Genomic DNA, 18,918 nt, shown 5'->3' on the forward strand with positions numbered 1-18,918 from the left:
TGCCACCGGTGGGCACCTGGGAACCCTAATGCTGGGCATCATTGTCAGGAATGCATACTCTCTTTGGCATTGGCCAGCTTGGTGTAGTGATTAAGAGCATGGGACTCTTATCTGGAAAGCCAGGTTTGATTCCGCACTCCTCCACTTGAAGCCAGCCGGGTGATCTTGGATCAGTCACAGCTTCTAGGAGCTCTCTCAGCTCCACTCACCTCACAGGGTGATTATTGTTGTGGGGATAATAACAACATACTTTGAAAACTGCTCTGAGTAGGCATTAAGTTGTCCTGAAGGGAAGTATATAAATCAAATGTGGTTGCTGTTATTATTCCAGTGAGCCTCTCAGATCAATGTCCTGGGTCAGTAATCAGTGACAATGCCTTGTCTTCTAGGAAAATAAAAAAGAGTCCAGTAGCACCTTTAAGACTAACCAATTTTATTGTAGCATAAGCTTTCGAGAATCACGTTCTCTTCATCAGATGCATGGAGGGCAGAAGGAAACTAGTCAAATACTTGGAATGGAGCTATGCACTTTTCTGATTATTATAATTGGCTATTAGCTGCTACACTTCTCTCTCACAGATCCTTCCCTGATGGAGTAATCTTCTGATCTTTACCTGGTCTGAAAAAGATATGAACTTAAGGATCAAAGCCAAATGTGATATGGAAGGTCTATGAGTGGATCTTCCAAAGTTTTTGTATTTCGTTCAAATCAGAGGGCTGTTCATTTGATCACAGGAAGCATCTGTAACAGAGGGGTTGTTTAGCTGTCTATTCCTGCCCTGCACCCTCAGTCAAAATCTCTCATACCAATGCTGCTGGGTTTTTTGGTCTTTGTTGAGAAAAAATGGATGTTGGTATTTACCTTCAAGCCTTTGTAGTATAGCACAGAATGTTTAGTTAAGTTCCTTTCCATAAAGCATCTTTTTCTTCCTGTAGTAAACTTATTACCCAACATTACCAAATGAGAGACTATCTTTATTTGTAGAACTGTCAGCCAAAGTTGATCAGTCTGTTTGCAGCCTTGTGTCTCATGCTTTTGCGCAATGCTTTGTCATTTGGTGCTGCAAAAGAAGAGGCAAGGAAAAGGAAAATGGTCAGGCATATGACCGTCCCTGTAAGAAATATGAATGTCCAGCAATTCAAGAAGGTGGCAGCGTGTTCTACTACTTCTTCTGATGGTGGCTCGGGCAGCAGGATGTCTTCCCCAGGTCCCTCAAGGTCTGATAAAAGGCCTCTGATGGGAGAAGGTAAGACAGCCTTAAATTTGGCTACTACGTATGGGAGGCGTCACCTATAATTCAAACTCCCTTCTGTGAATTTTCAGTTTTCACTTTGTTTTAAAAAAGTATTCCTAACCCTTTAACTGACACAAATAGAAGACCAAACATTCAGCAGGCAGCCTTCTGCTTGGATGCTTGATAAAAACTAAACCTGCCCTCCCAGTGTTTTAGCCAATTAGCACAACAGCTAGAATTGCCATCTTGTTAACAGGCCCCTGCTTATGTGCCTTTAACAGCAACAAGATATGCTACCATTAACAGGAGATCCTCCTCCTCTCCCAGTCATAAGAACCTCCATCTGCTGCTGACTTCTACAGATGAAGCTGTGGCCAGCTATTTCTGGGGAGTTGGCAACTCTAGCAAAGGCACTCAGATGGCTAATAAGCCCTTGTTGCTTATTTTCTACACATGTAATTAACTAAACATATCAGGCTACTTGATTTTTAGGTTGCTGTTTATGCTTGGAACTATGATGTCTTCCCCTCAGGATGCCTTTAGGGTTCCCCCTCCTATCATTAATTGCCCACAGTGTTTGGGTATAGGTCTGTGTTGCTCCTGAGCATGTGAGTAGTACAAAGGGGAGCCATGGGCATCCCTTCCCTACAGCCCTGGCCAAATCCACACGCACTCACCAGCCGCTTATCTTGCACAGTCATGGCAGTTGGGTTCATTCCGCTACCATACCGTGCATCATCACATTCATCCTCCCAGTGCGTCTTCGTGGTGCAATCAGTTCTCCACACGCTACTGAGTAAAGTGTTATAGTGGGCGGTTCCCTCCTCCGTCGTCAGCAGTGACAGCACGGGTCACTTCCCCCCCTTTTTTTTATTAAAAAAGTTAATTTTGCACTATACCGATGTTTTGACTTTTAAGAACTGGCAGGGTTCCCTCCTCCTCAACTTTGATTGGCCCATTTTTTGCTCGTCACAGACCACTTTCTAACAATTGGCTGGTGACATGCACATGCTCCAGGGACCGCGCAAACTGCTGCTCACTAAAGTAGGTTTTGTAGTATACCAACCTTTCTTTATTGTGCAAATGCGCTATGAAAGCCCATTTTTTTTAAAAAAAGGGCTGGGCAAAAACAGATTTCTGCTATTATCACATGGTATGGAAAGGAGGTGCAATTGTGGCAAGGTGATGATGGGAAACACACAGAATGGGAAAGCATGTGAGTATCTGCTTGAACAGCGCCGTGGTTGCGAAAAAGGTGCGGAAACAAAAAGGAAGAGTGGATTCAGCCCCTATTGGAGTCTGGCTGTCCCTTCACGCAGCAATTTATCACTGGATAGGAGAAAAATGTCCTGCTGCCTTTAAAGAGACATAATAAGATGTTATTTGTCACTATAGCATGAAAAGCCTCAGTTGCTCCTTCTCACACATTAAACCTCTACTAAAGAGAAAGAACTTTTTTTTCTCCATGCTGCTGGCAGCCCTATACCACGCAGCTAAATTTTGCATGAAAGCAATCCCAGTTCACCCCTCATTCTACCCCTATGTCTTGATGGGGCAAAGTGGACCATACTACTTCAGACTGTAATAGGGATTCCTGTTGTTGATTGGCTCCCCCATGTTAAAAAAAAACCCTGAATTTTTTAAAAAAGTAACACAAAAGGAAGAAAGGTTCTAGCCCTGTTTTTCCCTCCTGTTGTGCTACTTTTCAACCTGTAGGGAGTTTTATAGATAAGGGAACATTTTAAAAAAACCCACCTCCCAGCAGTCTGATGTGGTACCTTTCAATCTATTACCTCAGAATTCAACAACTTCACCCTGCTGCATGTACCCCAGACTTTACACTCTAGTACTTTGCTTTTTCCACACACCCTTACCTACAGTCTGAAGAGGTACCATCCATTCTCCCCATCATTCTGATGCAATGCTAGGAGGTCTGGTCTAAGATACTTCAACAAATACTGCCCCATACTTTCCAAGCTTTTCTTTATAGCCATTGAGGATTACACATTTGATTTTTTTTTTAGAATAGCTCTTTGCCTCTAAAACATGTAAAGCAACTGACAGTGTCCTAGCTATGTTCTTATGGCTAATCTAACTTTGGGATAGGCTGCAAAGGTTAACATTTTCTCTCTTGCCCACAAAAGCAGCTGTTGGGAGCTATGTTTTGATGTCTTCGAGGAAGAAGCTGTAGACAAGTATTTTCTGAACCACAGCAAAGCAGCAAGTCCTTGTGACTAGATAAACAGGCAGATGTTCAAGAAGTGTTCCAGCCACCACAAGCTGCCTGGAGTACAAATGTCAAAGCTCCAAATTCTAACATACTATTTTTTTTCTTTTTTCATAGCAGCTGTGACGAACTATCATAAAAAAAAGTCTTTTCCTCAGTGCCCGCTATCATAAGGAAGAACACATAGAAGTGAGGAACTTTGGCTCCAAGGACATCCATTGATTGCAGCTGCTGTGCCTAGCTTCTAAGTTAAGATCTCCTAAAGTTTTGGCAGCTAAAGTACCAGCAGTACAGCCATTGGTCAGATAATTTAGAATTGCCAACAAGCCTGGAAAAAAGTGTTCTATCCCTTTAATAGAGGCTTGATGTGTAGAAATGGACAGCTGATGCTGTTCATGGCATAGTGATGAATAACATCACCTGATATTTGCTGCAGATCAAGCAGATATTAAAAGAGCCCGCTAGAAGGACCAGCTTAAATGTCAGTGATGGCAATAGTTATGCCTGCAAGAGATGCTATACTAGAAAAATAATAAGGGAATCGAAGGAAGACTGACTTGCAAGTACAAAACCAAATATGGGGGAGTCTGTTACTTTCCCCCCTTTTCGTTTGGTCATGTTTTATGTAGACGTACTTCATAGTGGTTGTATTCAGATGTTACTTTTTGCTATCATGAACAAATCAGCTTGTTCCTATGCTTACAATTGCTTCCATCTTTCCTTACACAAACATGGATGAAGAAATCCAGTTAGAAACTTATTCTGGTTATGCATGATATCTGAATGCAAGGTTAAACCAAGTTTGTCCCCCTTCCCAAAACTCTGCTGTACCAGAGTTTAATCCAGACATAGAGTCCCAATGTGTGGGGTTGGGGCTGGGAAGAGGAACAAGGCACCTATACAAGTCCGACAATAAGACATGTCAATTTAAAGTTGGTTAAAAGTGACACCTGAAAGCTGTCAGCATCAGTGTCTTTGAGAGTTTGGTATGCCTTCCCAATGTATATTCTTTCAGTTAATAAACGCTCACTGTTGCTTGTTTGTTTGAAATATTTATACCCTGCACTGTCTATTTTAATACCCAAGGTGGCTTAAAACATTAAAACACGTATCAATCAGATAAAACAACAGGGAAAAATGGAAAACTCTGAAAAGAAATATAAGTAAAGAAAACAAAACCAAACTACCAAAAACAAATAAGCTGGGCTCTGAAAATCATTATAGAGGCAGCAATAAAATCAACATAACATTTCATATCCATTCCCATAGCAGTAATTTGAGTGGGAGGAAAGAAATCAGCAAAGGGTCTGGGACATGGCTTTTGTTTTCGGACTGTTCTTCATGGATTTATCTAACCCCCTTTTAAAGACATCCAAGCTATTGGTCATCACTGCAGTGTGGTTCACAGTGATTAACAAGACCAGAGTTTAAAAGGACAAATGCACCCTGATTATTTACTGCAGGCTGGACGTGCAATGAATACCCCAAGATTAGAGACAAAGTTTCTACAGAAATTTCCATGACGTTATCTCAGGACAGCAGGTCCATTTAGTTATTTAATATATTTTGTTATTCTGCCCTTCCTCCAAGAGAAGGATTTCCCCCTCTCAATTATCCTCACAACAACCCTGTGAGGTAGGATGAGTTGAAAGAGAATGTCTAGCCCAACTTCACCAGAGACCTTTCCTGACAAGTCAGCCCAGCACTCTAAGCACCACATGGAGGAATTTCAAAAGGCAATATGAGCTAGAGCTTCTGCTGACAAAACAGGCTCTGCGTTTTGTTTTTTAGCTGGAGGCACGACTACACATTTCTAAACATCCAGCTGCTTTCCCCCAACGGAGGGAAAGCAGCTGGAGGATTCCTGGAGTTTCTAGATTAAAAGATCGCAAGTATCAAGATTGAGGAAAACACCCTGCCTGTGAGTTCATAGCTAGCCGTTGAGTGAAGACTGATTTAGGCTACGGGGACCAATGCTCTGAATCGGCATAAAATACTTCCTTGTGTCACAACAAGAGGCTCTGTGGAGAAAGGGAGTAAGAACCCTGAACAGCGGCCAATTGGAGCTAGAGCGATCATTGGTCAGATTCAGCTCTGCCTTGCCAAGGAAGTGGAAATTCTTGTTCGTCAATCCCATTTTCTCATTACAGCGTGCAGGAATCTGCTGCCTGAAGACTGATGTCATCTCAACCAATCAGAGCCTGGGCCAATCTGTGGCATATCCAGGCAGAGAATGGAAAACGAAACTTGACGTCCGGCTCCGGGCAAAGAGAATCATGGATGCAAACAGCCTCTTGGGAAGTCTCAGAAAGGAAGCTTCGTGCTCCATCTGCCTAGGCTATTTCCAAGATTCCGTCTCCATCCACTGTGGGCACAATTTCTGCCGAGCCTGCATCACTCAGTGCTGGGGGGAAGCGGAGAGAAATGTATCCTGCCCTCAGTGTGGAGAAAGCAGCCAGCTAAGGAGTTTCACAGACAACCAGCCTCTGGCAAGAATTGCCGAAATAGTCAAATGTTTCCATCAAGAAGCCGTCGACGTGCTGGAAGGGCGGAGAATGTGCGAAAGGCACCAGGAACTCCTGAACATTTTCTGTAAAGATGATAAAATCCCCATCTGCCTGGTGTGTGATATATCCAAGGAGCATCGGCATCACGCCGTGATCCCTATGGAAGAGGCTGTTGACGATTACAAGGTAGTTCTTTTCTCCAACGATAATTAATTCTAAGGGGGACTAAGGAGATTTAGGCAAAGCCCCATCAGCTGAGTGTACCCTCAGGCCCCAGAATCCTCTGCAACATGCCAGGGCTCCATGACAGAAAAAGAGCTGTCAGGGAACAAGTTTATTTATTTAGTACATTTTTATTCCTTCCTCCATTATATCCTCACAACAGCCCTGTGTGGTAATATAGGCTGAGACAGAGTGACTGGCCCCAGTAAGCCTCATGGCAAAGTGGAGAGTCAAACTTGCATCTCCGAGATCCTACTTTGAGATGTGAAAATGGTTCCTTGAAGGCAAAAGGTTTGAAAACTCGTGGGCCTAGTCCCATCCAAGTGAATGGGGTGGCAAAACTGACTAGGCCTTTGAAAACCGGTGGGCCTAGTCCCATCCAAGTGAATGGAGTGGCAAAGCTGACTAGGCCAGATCCTGTTCTGCCTTGTCTTCTTGGACTGAATACACCCAAAATAATTTAAATGTTTGAATAACGTTTGGGGGAGGGATTGTGGCTTTGTGATAGAGCATCTGCTTTTCATGTAGGAGTTTGTAGGTTTAATGGATCAGGCAGCAGGCAATGCTGTGCTGACCTTGATAAGTCTGACTTGTTATTAAGGTAACTTCATATATTCAACATATACAAATTACTAATGCTTGTATCTGAGTGCATGCTCTCATCTCAACTTATTTTTTCCTCTCCCTCAAAGTGCTTCACAAGATCACCTCTCTGTTATTCTGTTGCTGTGTCTGTTCACTCATGGGAGTTCTCTGGCTGGCTTGAGCAAGTGATTCCCTTTCTAAGCTTAAGAGTGGTTGCGTGGATATAGTAAATAAGACAAATTGCATACACTGCATACAAGAAAATGCTATAGTAGCCAGGGATGTCTAATACTATACAGAACATCTTTTCTCTTTCAGTCTCCACTCTCCATACAAATTACCTAAATCACAATGAAATAACCTCTTTCTTCCAAAGGAACAATTTCAAAAGGAACTGAAGACCTTGAAGCAAAGGAGAGGAAAACTCCAGGCATTAAAATCAGCCGAAGAAAGAAGAAGCAGAACATTTCTAGTAAGCCAGTCTGTAAGCAATTCTTTGTTAGAGTTGCCCATCACATATCTGTCAGGGGCTCAACAGCTGCAGCAACAGGCAGCAAATCAACAATGCAACCATTTTTGAGAGTAAAAGTTAAACAATAGGCAAGGCTACATTTGTGAATCTTTGGCTGTTGGGGACCTGATGCTGATAAGGGCCAATTTACCTATCACACAGTTCATGTGGGGGACATGTGGGCTGTCAAGAGACATGGGCTGGGAGTGGGAACTTAAGGTTATGTGTCATGTTTTGGATAGAGACTGTAAAGTGTGAGGAGAAGGATCTTAGCCCTTCCCCTTGACATAATGTCTCTGACCCAAAACAGCCTGAAGGAACTGCTTGGCGATCCTTGGGAAAACTTTCATATGACCATCAGTAGTGGCTTCCCAGGACCCTTTTGGGTCAGTTTGGAGGAATATTTTTTTATCAGAGAGACAGTGCATGAAGAGTTAAATCATCTTATTCCATGCCATTCCCTGCTCTAAAGCTAGTTTGAATCCCACTACTTCCCTGAGCTCAGCAGGTAGCCTTGGATAAGCCTCTCAGTCCCAGCTCCCCAGCTGTATTGTGGGGATAATAATAACACTGACTTCATTGGTCTGAATGGGGCACTGATCTCTTTAGACGAGTGGTATATAAGCACAGTATTATAATAAATTGCATATCATATGGTCACAGATCCCCAATGCCTCATGTAATTTAGCTGTAGAGACACGTGATGCAATGGCTGGAGGTTATCAAGGATCTCTTTCATTTTGGATTAACCCCTTAAAAACCATGAGGCAAAGTCATAAATATGTAAATTATAGCATTAAAAGAATCATGATTGAAAAATAACGCATAAAGGATCACTAGTCTATATTTAATTTAATTTATTAGATTTATATTCTGCCCTCCCCACATCAGCGGGCTCAGGGCGGATAACAACACAATTCAAACATATTAAGTATCACTAAAAAATTTAAAATTTCTACACCTATATGAATTGGCCTTATGAACAAACACTATTTAGTCGTAGGCTACTGAATGGAAACGGGGTAGTAATCTACATATTCTTCATCCTTCCTCATCCTGTTTATTCATACACATCTACGATATTAAGAGATAAGTTTTCCCCCACACAAGTTATGAGGTTCTTCTGGATCCTAATGAGTCTTAGGAACTATAAAATTCTGTTATCTTTTTTGCCCATTCCTTCTTTTTATCTGCTCTTTGTAGGAAAGGTTAGGCAATGAAGGGGAAAGGGTTGTGTCTGAATTTGAGCAGCTCCATCAGTTCCTAGAAGATCAAGAACAAATTCTGCTTGCCAAGCTGGAACAACTAGAGAATGAAGTAATAAAGGAGAAAATGACAATCACTTCCAAATTGTCAAAGGAGATTTCAAACCTGAGTGACCTCATCAGTGAGATAGAAGAGAAGTGTAAGCAGCCAATGAATGAATTCTTGCAGGTGAGAATCATGGATCCGTCTTCGGGGGGCATCAGTGGCTAGAGTAGGCTGCTTGGTTGTGTGAAGTTGCACCTTTCCCTTCCCCTTTTGTTATTTGGAGATACTGGTTTTGCTTGCATTCAGACTCTAACTGATTACCATGGCTGTTTCCAGATGGCTTACCTGCACCTGGAACATCGTGCCACGTTGCGGGGAAAATGCGAAATATTGCGTTTTCTCGCGTGAGTTTTGCGCGACGTCGCGCGACATTGCGCAAAACTCGCGCGAGAAAATGTGATATTTCGCGTTTTCCCCGCAACGTGGCACGACGTTCCGGGTGCAGGTAAGCCATCTGGAAACGGCCCATATGTGATCCCAGGACAAATGACTAGTGAACTTTTCTCTTTGCCTTCCCATGTACCTTGACTTCCTTACTTCACTTAACCAGAGAACACCAGTTTCTGGCCAATCTACACTGGTGAATCATAAGTGAAGATTACTTCCATAACTGAGGAGTTAACCCCCCCCTCCAAACTTTTTAATTCCCTTGTTGATTGAGCCTGACACAGAGATAGTATCATAAAAATGACTTTTATTAGCTCTTTATAGATTAAGATAAGAAAAGAAGGCAGGTCCCTAAACATCAGTTGCAGGGGAAACTGAGTGAAAGCACTCTTAGAGCATATCCCTCAAGACCTTCAAAGGGGCATCTCTTACATTGTTTTTTGGGGGGAAATAAATACTATTAAAGATAAACATAAACACAACTTGTTTATTTCTTGCAAGACCTATCAGTTCAAAATTCCTTGAAAAATGTTTTGCAGAAGTAGACACTCTTTTTAAAAAAAATTATCTGTGCTTCTGGAGGCAGATACACAGGTACATAAACAACCATGGAAAGCAACCATTCACACTAACAGAATGGCCACTATAGACTGGAGGTTGGCATCTACCTCTGTAGATCCCCCTCCAGGGGGATGAGACAGCTGCAGTTTCTTTTCCCTTTCAGAGGCTGGTTAACTGGGAGTGCTGACAAGTCGACCTTGAGTGTCTAGGTTCAAACAGGCTGAATGTCCAACCTCCAGAAAGGGGGGCTCAGTACCTTGAACTACATGTACTACTGTTTGTTGATAATGTGTCATTCCTAACAAAGTCTTCGTTATACCTTGACCTGGATTTTTATGATAAATCTTCATTAAACCGACCAGTGGAGTTTTGTGTAAAATATCCTGGCAGAGTCCTTACAGGCATGACATATTCATCAGAAATGTTTAAGCTGTGTGCGCTTAGTTTGCATGCTAGAGCTCCATAGTCCTTGCAGATGTGCTGGTGTGATGACAAGGCACATAGGGTTGCTTTGCCACAGTCGTAGCACAACAAATAAAACCCTGAGCCTGTTGCACAGGTAGGGTCTCTGCCTCACCAGCATAACATTTTACTCAGGCCTCAGCTGCATGTGAAGACCAGCCTTCATCATATGATGGCCCCAGTAAATAAGGATTTGGTTTTGATTAGCATGATTTCACTTTCCATTTCTCTCTCCATTTCCAGGATATCAAGAACACCTTAAACAGGTATGTGATCTTTCCTCTCTTGTTTTGATAACTTTTTGGTAGCAACCTCAGGGAGGCAATTCTCTGCTTCTGTACTAAATCTGGAACGGGTAACTTGTTCAGCATTGAGAACCGTGCGGAAAACATTTTATGAGGAAGTGACCTACAACTGTATTACATATGGTAGCTGCTTTTAAGTTGGATTTGGATGGGGTTTAATTGGTGATGTTTACTTGGTTTTATTCATTTAGCTATTTTGTTTTCATTATCTTGGTTTAATTTATTGATTTTTAAAATCTTATATAGGGTTGGCCTCCCACCAACAAACCTCATTGCCTACTCTCTCTCCAAACAATGACAGAAGAAAAGAATGTGGGCATCTTGTATGCCATGATGTCACTTCCAGGGAAAACCTGCAAGTGGCATTGGGTAGCTCTAGGTTGGGAAACTCTAACCCCTTAAACTCCTACTAGTTGCCAGACATAGCCTGGTGACACTAAATTTTTTTTATGGTGTACTTTTTAACCTTGTGCTCTTCTGGAAAACTTAATGCCATACTCAGAGTAGTTTATGAAGCAATGTCATTATTACCCCTACAAACAGACACCCTGTGAAGTAGGTGGGACTGAGAGAGCTCTGAGAGAGCTGTGACTGACCCAAGGTCACCCAGCTGATTTTAAGTGGAGGAGTGGGGAATCAAACCCAGTTCTTCAGATTAGAGTCCTACCGCTCTTAATCACTACACCAAACTGGCAGGATATAAATCTTAATAATAATAAACTAATCTGCTTATTGTATTCGTCTTGTTGCCTGGCTTCGGCACAGAGAGTCTGACGAGTCACACCCACACCCCACCCTTTGCTATAAAACCGGTCATGGAAGCTCACTCACCCTAATTCTCATGAGTGGTGAGAGGTTTTAGGGATAGCGTTCTACCTGGGTAGGTTCCTTTTGGAGGAGAGCACACTGGAGATGTATGGCGTTTTTGTAGGGTTTGCTTTATTTACAAGTAGAGCACAGGTGAAGGCACAGATCTACTCTTGCAGGGCAGCAGATCTGTCACCCCACATCAGCTCCCCAGAGGAATAGATCCTTTGCCCCAAGTTGCTTTAGCCCACACCAGCTGTGGCTGTCTGCTTCTCTCTCTGGGATTTCCTGCATGGGTTTTTAATCGGTTCTGACCCTGTACTGCTTTGATTTATCCCAATTCCCACATGCTCTTTTTTCCTTTAGTTTTTGCTTCGGATTTTTCCCCCTGGTTCTTTTGGACCACTTTTACCATGATCTTTTTCGGAAAGCTGATTTTGACTCCTCCCCCCCCCGCCCCCCACTTATAACATTTCTTTTGTCCCACCTACGCCCACAAGCCTCCAACCCACTTTTTTATGATTAGATGCTTGTCATTGTTAAACCTCCCTCCACCTCCCCAAACCTGTGGTTTTTCTATCTGTTTTAATCATCATTTTCATATTGCTGTGTCAACTTAGTGTTGTGATAAGAGATGCAGTAGATTCTGTAGCCCCTTCCCTTGCAAAGAGATGCCTTTTCCCTTATATCTCCTCAACAGAAGGAGCTAGAGATAAACTTTTTTCAAAAAAAATGAAAGCTGGGAATTAAGAGAATCTGCTGCATCTATTATTACAATGTTTAGGTCAATACAGCAATGTGGAAATTATGATTTTTTTTCAAAAAATGCAGAAGTCCTGGTGGACTAGGGTGGGTGCGGGGCCACTTCTGCCACTAGAAAAAGCAGCATGGTTTGAAAGCGCATAGTTGCTGCTGCTCCGGGGTCTGTCCCAATATAGGTTGGTTTGCCTGCTGGTGCTGCTGGCCTCTGATCCTGGCTGTGAGTCAGTCTTGGTAGGGCTCTCCGGTTTGGACCAGGAGGGGATGGACTTAGGTATGCATGGTGGAACAGTTCACCTTTTAGGCTTCCCCATGCAAAGGGTTTCCTATGTGTTCATTTTTTATCTTTTTAAAAAAATCAGCCCTTATATCAATATATCAATGTAAGCATGCACAAATGAGAGGTGCTGTGACATCACTGATGACAACAGCACCCTTACTTGAAACTCCTGATTATTTAAGGCACATGCAGAACAAAATAAACTGACTCCATAACTGTAAAATGCAAAGGGAGGGCAGGGGCGTAGAACAATGATACCCAAACTGATTCCAGTGTTTGTGGATCAACTGATAAGAAAATTGGGAATAAATTTAGGGTGTGGGAAAGCCCTCTGGCTCCTCATCAGCAATGAAAACTACTGTATTCCCACCCCTGCCAATCTATCTAACACAGGGAAGAGCTCTTCCTTTAAAGGCTCTCAGACCCTCTATTCTTCATGGAAAATGATGTCAGGTACTAAATGGTCCCTGAATCTCTGGTTTGGCTGTCTTACACCAGCATGTGAAATGGCTCCCACTTAGGGTTGCCAGCTCTGCCTTGGAAAATTCCTGGAGATTTGGGGGCAGTGGCTGGGGGCGGGCAGAGTTTGTGGATGGGAGGGAATTCAGTGGGAATGTGATGCTACTCTAGGACTTAAATTTCTCCTAGACTCTATGGTATGCCATAGAACCCATCTTCCAAAGCTGCCAGTTCTTCCAGGGGAACTGATCTCTGTAGTCTGAAAATCATTTATAATTCCAGGCCCCGCCTTGAGGTTGATAACCTTATTCCCACTGGCCTGTGAGGAGGAGAACAAAATAGGAACATTTGATCCAGCAGTCTTTGGAAAGTAGTTTAAGCATAGCCTTTGAGCATTCACAGAATGCAAATTACGCCTTAATCTTAAATCTGTTCCAATAATTAGCTTTCTGTGAATAGGAAAAGGGAATGGCACAAAGAAATTCCTCATTGCTTTTCCAGGCTGGGAAGATATTTGCAATTGGAATAGGTAGGTAGGGTGTCTCCTGCACCCCTTGCTCCAGCTATGCAGGTTTGATGCCACGGCCAGCTTTCTATGGAACTACTGTCTCATTATTCTGTGGTAATCTTGTTCTGGTATTATTGAGCCTAAAAATGGATTTGAGCTGAGAAGAGCCTTCTCTTCTTCCAGGTGTGAAAATCAAATCCAGCAGCCAGTGGAACATTCTCCTGACCTGGAGAAGAAGTTGGATGTTTTTTCTGAGGAAAGCAAGCATCTAGAAAAGATCAGAAAGAAATTGAAAGGTATCAAGACTGGATTAAATAGGACATATTACTGGGTTACATGGGCTAAAGCTTTGTGTTTTCTTTTGGGTTGGTCACATTACTGTATGTATGTGGTCACAAAATTGGTAGCTTCAATACTGGAAGTGAGTCAAACTGCAAGAAAAACAAATGTTTGGGGAAGAAAAACAGAGGACAGCACTCATCTTCTGTGTTCCTTTTGATGGTAAAATTAGACCCCTATATTATATGTGATTGGGAAGACTTGTGAGTAAGCAAACATTGCTGCTGCTCCTGCATCTAGTATGGCCACAAATGTGTGTGTTGGCGTCAGGCCTTCTCTCAAGATTCTGGAACTCCCCAGGGAAAATTAATCATTTGTTTATTTGATTTCTACCCCATTTTCAACTATAATGTCCTAAATGCAGCTTACGTTTGCCACATTCCTGTCTCCCCCCCCCCCCCGGAAGTAGATCCTTGCATGGGACCCACATGGAATGTGGTAGTGGATGGGTATGAGTTGTTCAAGAAAAACCAGAAGGGTAGAAGAGGAGGCAGAGTGGCATTGTATGTGAGGAGAGGGTTTGATTGTCAGGAAGTTCTGGAGAACGTGGTTGACAGTGGAAAGTATATGGGTGGAAATAAGGGGAGGAAGGACAAAGGGTATTGTTGTTGGAGTCTGCTACAGACCGCCTGACCAGGGAGAGAAAATGGATGCTGCCCTCCTTGAACAGTTTGGTAGAGTATCCAGACATCAGAACCTTATAATTATGAGTGACTTCAACTTCCCCGTTGTGTGCTGGGAGACAAGCTCAGCAAAGTGACAGGAATCATGTGCCTGGCCGATAACTTCCTTTTTCAAACGGTGGAGGAAGCTACAAGGGACTCAGCCATACTCGACTTAATATTAACCAAGAGGGAAGAATTGGTAGATGGGGTGAAGGTGGTGGGGATCTTAGGGGGAAGTGACCATGTCCTCTTTGAATTCCAGTTGCTGTGGGGGGCCAAAAAAGTTTGTAGCCAGACTCGTAGGTTAGATTTTCGTAGGGCCGACTTCAATGACCTCAGAAGCTTGATGAGAGTCATTCCATGGGGGAGTGTGCTGGAAGGGAAAGGAGCGAGTGAAGGGTGGGCTCTTCTCAAATATGAGCTTTTACAAGCTCAAGCCCTGACTATTCCAGAAAGATGGAAACATGGTAAGGGCTCCAAGAGACCGATGTGGGTGAACAGAGAGCTCCAGAATAAGCTAAGGGAGAAAAAGGAAATGTTCAGGAAATGGAGAGAAGGACAGACCTCTAAAGACGGAATATATGAGGGTTACTAGGTACTGCAGATCAGCCATCGGAGAAGCCAAAGCTCAGTATGAGCTGGGTCTGTCCAGGGGGGCTCGCTACAATAAGAAAAACTTCTAGAGATATGTGAGAAGCAAACGCAAGGTAAAAGAGGCAATTGGACCGCTGATGGGAGTGGAAGGAGAAACTCTGATGGAGGACAGAGAAAAGGCAGACAGGCTTAATGACTTTTTTGCCTCGGTTTTCTCCCTGAAGAACGTGAGCCCATCTAGAGACGGTAGTAGACACGACAGGACACCTGGGGGGCTAGTTGACATTGACAGAGAGGTTGTGGAGAGGCACCTGGCTGCACTGAACAAATACAAATCCCTGGGCCAGATGGTATGCATCCAAGAGCGCTCAAAGAACTTTCTAGAGAACTTGCAGAGCCTCTGTCCATCTTCAAGGCCTCCTGGAGTACTGGGGATGTGCCACAAGATTGGAGAAGAACGAATGTTATCCCAGTCTTTAAGAAAGGGAAGAAGGATGACCCGGGAAACTACAGGCCGTTCAGTCTGACTTCTGTTGCTGGGAAGGTATTAGAGCAGATTTGAAAAGGATCGATCTGTAAGCATCTGAAGGACCACTTAGTGCTCCGGGGAAGTCAACATGGTTTTGTCCCCAACAGATCTTGTCAGACCAACCTGGTTTCCTTCTTTGATCGAGTGACCAGCTTACTGGATCGTGGGAACTCTGTTGACATGATTTACCTGGATTTCAGTAAAGCTTTTGATAAGGTTCCCCATGACATTCTTATGGGTAAATGGGAAGACTGTGGACTGGACTATAGGACTATAGGACTATAGGATAGGGAACTGGTTAGAGGACCGCACCCAAAGAGTGGTGGTCAATGGTGTTTCATCGGATTGAAGGGAGGTGTTTAGAGGGGTGCCGCAGGGCTCAGTTTTAGGCCTGGTACTTTTCAATATTTTTATCAATGATCTGGATGAAGGGGTAAAATTTGCTGATGATATGAAATTGGGAGGAGTGGCAAACACTCAAAAAGATAGAATTAAAATTCATCAAGACCTGAATACTCTGGAGAAGTGGGTAATTGTGAACAGGATGCAATTCAACATAGATAAGTGTACAGAATTACATCTGGGTCACAAAAATGTGAAGCACAAATACATGCTTTAGGATCATCCTACATTGGGCAGGGCGTAGGACTAGGAGGTCTGTATGGCCCTTTCCAACTCTCTGATTCTGTGGTCTAACAGCCACAGGGGTCAGGGGGCTGCCATGGGGAAAGTGGAGTGGATAAAATCATCATTTCCTCCTGTTAGCATGGGTTCACTGACAGAAGCGGGAGAAAGGGACCTCTTCCCAGCATAGCCAATCCACATGGCGGTTTAGACCATGTGGTCCCATGAACCCTAGAATCTACTTTTCAGAAGTCAGAAGAAATTGCTTGGGTGAGGGGAGGAAGGTAGCAAAAGTCCATGCCTTCCACAAATGGTATTCAAGATCTAAGTCTGTATCTTCTTTCCTCTACTTATCTTGTCCCACATTCATTTTTGAGTGTTTCAAAAGAAATGTCCATCAGAAGATCCCATTCTGTAGAGAGAATGCTCTTGACGGCACAAGATGGCACAACATGGACCATGTTGGTGTGGATTTTTCCAAATGTGAGGTGTGGGGCTATTGTTCCCATGAAAAAGTTCCTGATCAAGTAATTTTCAAACTATGTTCCAAGGATAGCTGGGGTTCCCAAGAAGGTTATTGGGCTCAGGAAGAATATCAGTAATGATAGACAAGTTCTCCTGAATGACAGCTTACACACTACAATGTATGACTTCTGGAGTTCAGTGAATTCTATTTTGCACTCTCCATACATGCTAGAGTGACAGTGAGACCAAATAGGCCTAACAGCTCCCCCCACATGAATTCCCACATGATCTGATCATGTGCCCTAGAATGTGTTCCAGAATCTTCTGCCACATGCATGGGTTCCTCAGCCAATAAGGAAATGTAGGAAGGGTTTCCTCGTAGAAAACCACTGACCTAAGCGCATAAGCATGTGAAAGCTAATCTTTCTTTCTCCCTCCCTCCCTCGCTAGATGCTCTGTCATCGGAATTGGAAAGCACATCTTTGTTAAAACATGTCCTGGGAATCCAGAAAGGCAGGACAAAATTATTTGAACTGCCCTATGCTGAGGTTGTGAAAAAAACAGGCAGAAGAGGTGAGTATATTGCAGTCGTGGCAGCGATTGTCTGGCATAGCTATTTCTGCTCTGGCTTTTAGTCTTTGGGCATGTATTTCTGGGCGTGAAGGCTTCTTCGTCACAACTTCGTCAGACTATAACACATTGTCTTTCTCCTTGTTCCCTATACTCCAAGTGAACGTGACACTGGATCCAGATACTGCAAACCCATTCCTTGTCCTCTCTGCAGACCAGAAGAGTGTACGACTGGGAGATGAATGGCAGGATGTACCTGACAACGCTAAGAGATTTGATACTTATCCCTGTGTGCTGGGCTGTGAGGGATTCACATCAGGGAGATACTACTGGGAAGTTGAAGTGGGAAGTGGGAGGTACTGGGCTGTGGGCTTCGCCAAAGAATCTGTGAGGAGAAAAGGAGAAATCATCCCTAGCCCTGAGGAGCATATCTGGGCACTACAACAATACGGAGATTACTTTGAGGCTCTTACTTACCCTGTGACCACCCTGTCCCTAAGCAGCTGGCCCCGGAGGGTCCAGGTATTTCTGGACTATGAAGAGGATCGTGTGGCCTTTTTTGATGCGGATACAGCAGCTTTGATCTATGTTTTTTCACCTGCTACTTTCAGTCAGGAGAGAATCCTCCCTTGGCTCTGGGTATGGCCGGGAACTGAGCTGAGACTTTACCACTAAGATTGTATCCTGGAACACTGAATTAATTACAGTGAACTGGAGACACACATTTGCACAAATGACTTTTCTGCCCTTTGCCAGATTCAGTTTCTGTGACAATGGAGTCTTATAGGAAAGAGCAATCCTAAGCAGGTCTCTTCATCAGATCTATTCAGTGGGGGGCTAAGGCAGGACATATATTATACTGTGGAACAATGCTCACATCCTCTGAAGATAAACTCAGAATATTGTGCCAAATTATGCTAATATATTACATTATGACATTATGCAAATACAAGGCCATAGACATTGTATGCCAGTTTCTAGTTGTGTACATTTTGAACAATATTTTTTTCAAAAGCCAGAGTTAAGGGCATGTATCATTCATGTTGAGTTTGACTGTTACATAGGAAAGACATTAAAGCGAAGATTTATATACAGTAAAGGCATGACTCAGGATAAATCCATTTATAATGCTTTGCTTGCCTTGTTTATTCTAAATTCCTCTTCTCTGGGGGAAAATTGTGGCTCGGTGGCAAAGTGCCTGCTTTGCATGCAGAAGGTCCCAAATTCAGTCACCTGGCACTTGCAATTTTTTTAAAAGATCAGGTGATGAGAAAGTTCTCCAGAACTGCTGCCAGTCAGAGTAGACACTACTGACCTTGATAGGACAAGCATTTGACAGCTTCGTGAATGTGGGTAGATATTTAAAATGTGAGGGTTTCCCCTGGAGCTGTTGTAATGGTAGGAGAATGGGTGGTGGTGGAGAGTGCCATCAAGTCATAACTGACTTATGGCGACCCCTGGTAGGATTTTTATGGCAAGAGACTATCAAAGGTGGTTTGCTATTGCCTGCCTCTGCCACCCTGGTTTTCATTGGAGGTCTCCCATCCAAGTACTAACTAAGGCCGACCCTGCTTAGCTTCTGAGATCTGATGAGATCCAGCTCACCTGGGCTATCCAGGGCAGGGCAGGAGAATGGGATGGGTCAAGAACTAAGTGGAAACCATGAAGTTGAGATTTGTTGTTATATACTGGCCCTCCAGAGCCTTCCTCTAGGTTGTTTGCTAGCCTTTTTTAATAGTCCTGTTCCAGAACTCATATGGCCCACCTAAATTTAGCAGAGGAAGCTCCCCCACACTACTTATTTTCATACCCTTCCCCCACCAAGCTTCCCTTATTTCATTTCTCTGTGTGAGGCTTCTGCTGAAGGCACAGGCACAAGGCTAGCAAAAAAAGCTGGCAACACTCCTCAGTCCAGACTTGAATCTTAAGGTGTGAGAACTGAGGGGATTACACAAAACAGTTAATGGTGAAAGAAGAAGGTGATATAATATAGCCTGTATAGCAAG

The 18,918-nt window shown here is 43.4% G+C and overlaps 1 protein-coding gene across 1 annotated transcript in view; it reads left to right on the plus strand.

Annotated features, from left to right (window-relative positions):
* LOC129327701 (uncharacterized) overlaps window positions 1-18,013 on the plus strand; it is a 31,995-nt gene extending 13,982 nt beyond the window's left edge. Inside the window, exons 7-14 of the mRNA XM_054976454.1 lie at window positions 1,071-1,247; window positions 5,455-6,155; window positions 7,153-7,260; window positions 8,491-8,721; window positions 10,252-10,274; window positions 13,310-13,422; window positions 16,793-16,915; window positions 17,073-18,013. Of these exons, the coding sequence (XP_054832429.1) occupies window positions 1,071-1,247; window positions 5,455-6,155; window positions 7,153-7,260; window positions 8,491-8,721; window positions 10,252-10,274; window positions 13,310-13,422; window positions 16,793-16,915; window positions 17,073-17,587 (1,991 nt within the window). The 3' untranslated portion in view covers window positions 17,588-18,013. The remainder of the gene's footprint in view (window positions 1-1,070; window positions 1,248-5,454; window positions 6,156-7,152; window positions 7,261-8,490; window positions 8,722-10,251; window positions 10,275-13,309; window positions 13,423-16,792; window positions 16,916-17,072) is intronic.
* Window positions 18,014-18,918: the final 905 nt, after the last annotated feature.

This window comes from Eublepharis macularius, chromosome 4 (genome assembly GCF_028583425.1).
Source record: "Eublepharis macularius isolate TG4126 chromosome 4, MPM_Emac_v1.0, whole genome shotgun sequence".
NCBI classification, from domain to species: Eukaryota; Metazoa; Chordata; class Lepidosauria; order Squamata; family Eublepharidae; genus Eublepharis; species Eublepharis macularius.